At 41.8% G+C, this 6,187-nt stretch overlaps 1 protein-coding gene across 1 annotated transcript in view; it reads right to left on the minus strand.

The window, feature by feature from the left end:
• LOC130210270 (serine/threonine-protein kinase Nek3-like) overlaps positions 1–2,138 on the minus strand; it is a 77,816-nt gene extending 75,678 nt beyond the window's left edge. Inside the window, exon 1 of the mRNA XM_056440302.1 lies at positions 1,975–2,138. Within this exon, the coding sequence (XP_056296277.1) occupies positions 1,975–1,991 (17 nt within the window). The 5' untranslated portion in view covers positions 1,992–2,138. The remainder of the gene's footprint in view (positions 1–1,974) is intronic.
• Positions 2,139–6,187: the final 4,049 nt, after the last annotated feature.

The following is a 6,187-nucleotide window of genomic DNA, read 5'->3' on the forward strand; positions in this document are numbered from 1 at the left end:
ATTCTTGTTGTTCTTAGTTCGTACTCTAGGTTGAATGCACTTATTGTAAGTCGCTTTGGATAAAAGTGTCTGCTAAATGACATGTAATGTAATGAGTGTTTTTTGTGTCACAACATAGTGATTCAAATGCAGGAAGAGCTTTTTACTCTAACTTAAACGTGTCGTTATATTTGTCCTTAGATGACACTGTTGTCTTATATTTCTATGGAGAACTCAGGGCAACTGTCACTGCCATTGACTTCCAGAGTGTTAGCCTTCACACTTTTCAAACTAGTTCTGATCGAGCATAACCTAACCCTAAGTAACATGGACAGAATATTAAAAGTAAAGCATTGAGAGCACAAACTTCAAATTGACTAAAATGACAAATGGCAGCCTCAGGGGATTTGGAACGTTTTAGAACGTTTAGAAAACAAGTCACACCATTTTTTCACGTAAAAAATCTTCTACTTTCCAGCTCTCATCTTCCCTCACAGATAGTCCTGTCCAATCGGAGGTTGTTGAGCAATGAATGACCAAAAAATGGACTTTGAGCCACGACACTGTGTAGGAACACTGTAAGGTGTACAATGTTACGTGTTATCGGTTTTGCATTACGGCCAGTCCCCTTTAAAACATTGAACACAAACTTTCTGCAGGAGAGTTTTTATTATTTATCCGTAAATAGTCTAATTTATGGGTCATTATGTGCTCTTATTTTCTGGATTTCAAACCGAATTCTTGGTTTAAATTGAGCCCCAACATACCTTATTAGAGATCACAAAAATAAATACAAAATGACATTAATTATGTAACATCTTCATGTTTTGTGCACTAGCTGCTTCAAGCCCGGGGCATTGTCGTCCATCTTATTATGAAGCTCAGATATCTCCTGCCTCACATCATTTACGAATCATAATTATTTCTCCTCATCGCTCGTATTATTTAAAAAAGGTTTCCTTATGTCAAACCTCTTTCTCTTCGGAGGCTATTATGTAATTTGTCTCAGTGCAGGAAAAGAGGACACTGAAGTACTGACCTGAATCACTGGTGCACAGTCATCAATTCTCCTTTCTGATACTCTGCGGTTCCCATCACACTAATCAGCATTTAATTCAGTGCACTCACTACAACACAGGGGTTCAGAAACTCCAAAACTGCCTCAAAAGTCAGCGTTTTCGGCTTGTGGTTTTGGCACATAAGACACAGTTATTAATGCACGTCCATCTGTCACTGCTATTGACCGGCATACTCCCTTGCTGACCAGATGCATGTCCAGGTGGCCTGACAAACAAAGCATATCGGAGACACTAACAGCACTGTGTTTGGTTAGTTGTGGGATGAGAGGGGAGCGCAGAGATGACTGGCTCTCTCCGGCCAAAGATTAGCCAATGGTAGAGCAGCCGTGCCCTCGCGCTGTTGGACCCCCGATGGGGCCCCAGAATGCTTGTGCCGTATTGTGTGTGGCTGTGATACTTCATTGTGTAAGCTTTTCCTCCGAGCAGAAACATGTTTGCTGTTGCTGGTATGAACACTTTGTACAGCATCCTGGGCTGAGCACGAGCACATCCAGTGATTTCAAAATAGTTTTTACTAATGCCCATATCTGTCCAGTGTTGTTGGATTTTGAACTATGAACAATCTCAGCTGTCTTTGTTTTTTTTCTTCTGCATGGACGTGATATCTTTTTATGAAGTTGTGTACACTTCAAAAGAGATTTATGGAAACCTGTTGGTAGTCAAAGATGTGTATTTACTTCACTTAAGAATTATTTTCTATGAAATTTACTCAGTATTTTAAACTGAAGAAATTTTTTTCTTTTCCTGCCAAACATTTTAAAGATCACCAGGTCTGCCACCAGCACAAGACCACATCATGAACCTGGCAGACAGACAGACCTCTTCACACTTACAGAACAGAGAACAAGAACATGTAATAAATCACCATGACTAATACCTTCGTGAGTAATCCAACATGCTGTCAATCATTACTCACAATGTCTCCGCTCTCATTGGTCCTAACGTGGCCCTGCTGCGCGCTTCTTTAAAACACAGACCAGTGACTCCCCTCCTGAGGCGTAAGACCAAGGCCGAGCCGCGGTGAGTGCAGGAGAAAGAGAGAGAGAGAACAAGACAGTGACAGTAGAACAAGTAGAACAGCAGCAGCAGAAAGGTGGGACGTGTTTCATTTTACTATACCGTATCACAAAAAGATCAAAGTGCTCGGCACTTGGGAGCCATTGGCCCATGTGACCACTGTAGTGTTTGCTGTGTGATCAGTATAACTGTCACTTTCGCTAAGTCCCGCCCTCTAATGCAGACTGGACAATCTTAAGGCGGTTATGACCACTTTTTTACACTGTAATCTCTAGCAATCGCTTCTATTGTTATCTTTACCTTCACATTGAAAATGCGGAAGGTTATGTTTTGATCGCCGTGTATTTATTTATTTATTTATTTATTTGTATGCGTGTTACTCTCATAACACAAAAAGTATTAAACCGAATCGCATGAAATTTGGTGGGATGATTGGTTATTATCCGGGGAGCATTTGATTAGATTTTGGGATCGATCGGGTCAAGGTCAAGGTCATGAAAAGGTCAAACTCTTCTTGAATCGCATGACATTTGGTGGGATGATTGGTTATTATCCGGGGGACCATTTGATTACATTTTGGGATCGATCGGGTCAAAGGTCAAGGTCATGAAAAGGTCAACATCTTCTTTTTACCATAGCACGGTAAATTGTTATCCAATTGGCATGCAACTAATGCCAAAATGTTCATAATTCAATGCCCAATCTTGTGATATGCGAAGGTATGCGCTCTACCGAGTGCCCGTTCTAGTTTAACTTGTTTTCGCTGCTGAATTTGTTTGATATCCTGGATATAACCTACACATGCATATTGTAGAACCGTCTGTCTGTTTCTCGCAAAAGCGTTGTTCTAAAGATCTGATATGATGTATGCAGGGAGGGCAGTTAGTGACAGTGTGGGCTCCATGGTTGCTCTGACAGCTTGACTGAGAAGCGTTCGGGGTCGGGATTTAGCAAAAGGTCAATTGGCTTTACTCAACCCTACTCATCAGCGGCCATTCGACAGCGTTCTGAACTGACATTGGAGGCAGCTGGCCTGAGCATTTAGTGACGTTTCTCCGTGTTACACCTGTTATTTGGATTGACGGCGTCATTGCAAAGCAAAACCGTTATTAGCTAGATCCTTCTTTTCATCACGTGGAATCACGATGTGTATTTGGAGCACATGACGAGATGGTTTGTTTTGTGAGACTGCAATTTTTTTGCAGGCTACGTGCAGATTACTAACCAGTTATTTCTCCTTTTGAATGCTCAGAACATGCAAGCAAAACGTTGGCTGTGCTCAGGTGAAACTTTGAGCGCGAGGCGATGCATCCATCGGTCTTTGCAGGCGCCAGTCCTTTCATGTTGCCTGGCAGCAAACAGCTTTTTGCTGCTTTAATGTAAGCCACACGTGAACTTTGTGGAGCAGGAAGTGCAGCTGAATGTGGCGGTAAGGAACGGTGCGGGAATGTGTGCGCTACTGTGTCAGCAGAAAACCACTCCCTCCCATTGTAGCTGCTGAATGAGTAAAGTGTCAATGGAAAGTATGAGTCACTAGACCTACAACTCACAACAACAATATTTAGCAGGAGCGGGGAACTCTGAGCAGTCTGCTGGAGGTAGATTGGTGATTTAGTGGCTTCATACGCAGACTGGGAGTGGCTGCTGTCCTGACATCATTAATCCACCCCCAGCCCACGCCAGGCTGGTGAGGGAAAGACAGGCTGCGAATTCAGTCCAGTCCAGTTGGTACGGGTGTGACTGGGACATGTTCTGGTAATGCCCTGGGTTAGAGAAAACATAAAAGAATGTGTCACACTGCAGAGTTCTTCCAAGTCACTACATACACACTTTGTGTGTATTGAATGCGTAGGCAATTTGACTTGTGGCCGTCACCGTTAATCCTCTTTCAGATTAGTCCTGATATGTTGATGAATGGATGTGGAGCTTTTTTACGTGACTACTTAAAGCTCTAAAATGTGTGATTGGTATTTTAACAATAATCTATACAGCCTGTGTCTCCAGCAGCGCGGTGTCGCTTTAACTAGGTGAAAACGATTCACAGAAATTCTAAAGACACGCACATCAAAATGCATCCTGACCAAGCAACATGATTTAAACGAATAACGGTGCAATCTGTGCTCGAGATCATCAAAGGATGTGGAGTTCAAAAACACCACAGCAGAGGGACCTCACAGTTCCTAGATAATAGAACTCACATGCATGACTGTCGCGCTGATTCAGCTGTTCGTCTCTTGATCATTTGTCAAAATAAAATCTCGTGACAACAAACAAGAAGCAACAAATATGTCTTGTGAGCAAATTGGATAACAGAAACAACTTTTTAGTTGTTTATTAAAGCTGTGCAGTATTGTTGTTTTGGCAACTCAACATCATTTGTATATTTTTCAAAACAGTCATACTGTCATTATTTAGTGTTTTGCTTTATTGCCTTTGCAGGCTCCATGAGGTATAACTATTTATACTGTACACATTAAATTGAGTCATCGTTCAAATCTGTCTGTGAATCCAGATCTGCATTGAGGTAGCATCTGGAGTTGGTGGTGTTGACTCAGAAAGTGAATCATGGAAGCTTCAGAGAGCCCAGATCATCTGAGCAGCTGTCCCAACAAGCCGGGGCCCGGGACCAGATCAGGCCCTGTTTTCACTGAGGATGGGGGGCAGGAGGGGGAGGGATCTAAAAACTTTCCACAGTTTTTATTTTTTAAACATTCAGTTTCAAAATCATGGAGGCAAATCAAACCCTTGCAGCGAAAACAAGCGCTGGTATTTAACCCGAGTGCACGGGAGCAACGAAGGGGTGTTATCATTGAATGACTGGCGTGGAGTGAGCTCCTCAGCCACTTCCTCCCATTCATACGCCGAAAGGTCTCGACTTTCTCTTGAGTGAACTCTTGGCTCGGCCGTATGAAATGTTCCGGATTGATCAAGAGGTAGGAAGCTGCATTTGGCCTGAACTAGGAAATCACAGTAGGAAGTGAGATACAATTCAAGAATGCAGGATCAGGCCTTCACAAAACACTTTTCAACTTTATCTTGCTGTTTGATTTGTTTTTGCTTTTGCCTGGGTTCAATATCCATGAAGACAACATGTCAAACTATCTGCTTGTCTCACAACCCTTAGTTTGTTTAAGTTTAGCTAACCTGTTATGCAAAGTAAATAATCTCCTTGTGAGACTCATTTTTCTCAAACAAAAAAGTGGTATTTATAAGCTAGTTTTCTAAATACTTTTGTGTGTATGAGATATCACAAAAAGTTGTTTTGAAGGTATAAATTATGGTTGTCGTGGAAACAGTGTCATTTTAGCTTGGCGCTCTCATGCGTGGGTGGCCCAACAAATGAGTCAGCGAAATGGACCACTTGGATTGCATCTGCTGTCACGATCATGAACTCCTATTTATTTTGTATTCCATGATGAGAGCGGCCATATGGCCAAGCCTTCTTTCTGCTGGTGCAATCCTCAAACTAGGTTGTCTGGTAATTTTTTTCTTAACTGCATCTCAAGAAACACTGATGTCAAATGAATCAGGAGCAGCAATATGTTGGTTATGCAATATGCGGGACAACAGGAATGTATTGCTGCCGCACTGAAGCTGCTTCAGTGTACCCTGATAATTAAAAAGCTCCATGTCTGCTTTGAAAAAGGCCGATCCTATATAGACGATAAAATGCAGTATCATACAGTTCATTCACAATTGAAGTCAGAATTTGTGCTGATGTGTACTTTTCATCTTTTCATTTGATGTTGTTTATGATTAAATCCGTGAGAAAATAATTGAGTATAACGCAATTAAATACACTAAGGTGGCATATTTAATTGATTGATTCTTTCATTCAGGCTGGTACCAGGAGACTAGTTCACACTTTCTTCATGGCTCAAAAGTAGATGGAACACCATCAAAACCTTGATTTTAGGAAAAACAAATGTCTGCTAATTTGCTGGGAGCGAGATAAGAAGATTGACACCACTGACCTCTCGGTCTGGTGAATCTAACGTTGAACCGAGCTGAACACTGGTAACGAGGATCTAGGTCCAAAGGAAACAAAATCCCAAAGGCTCACTACTTTAACACGTTGTTTATGATTTGTTTTAGACTCTAGCTGAATAATG

This window comes from Pseudoliparis swirei, chromosome 20, assembly GCF_029220125.1.
Source record: "Pseudoliparis swirei isolate HS2019 ecotype Mariana Trench chromosome 20, NWPU_hadal_v1, whole genome shotgun sequence".
Classification (NCBI taxonomy): domain Eukaryota; kingdom Metazoa; phylum Chordata; class Actinopteri; order Perciformes; family Liparidae; genus Pseudoliparis; species Pseudoliparis swirei.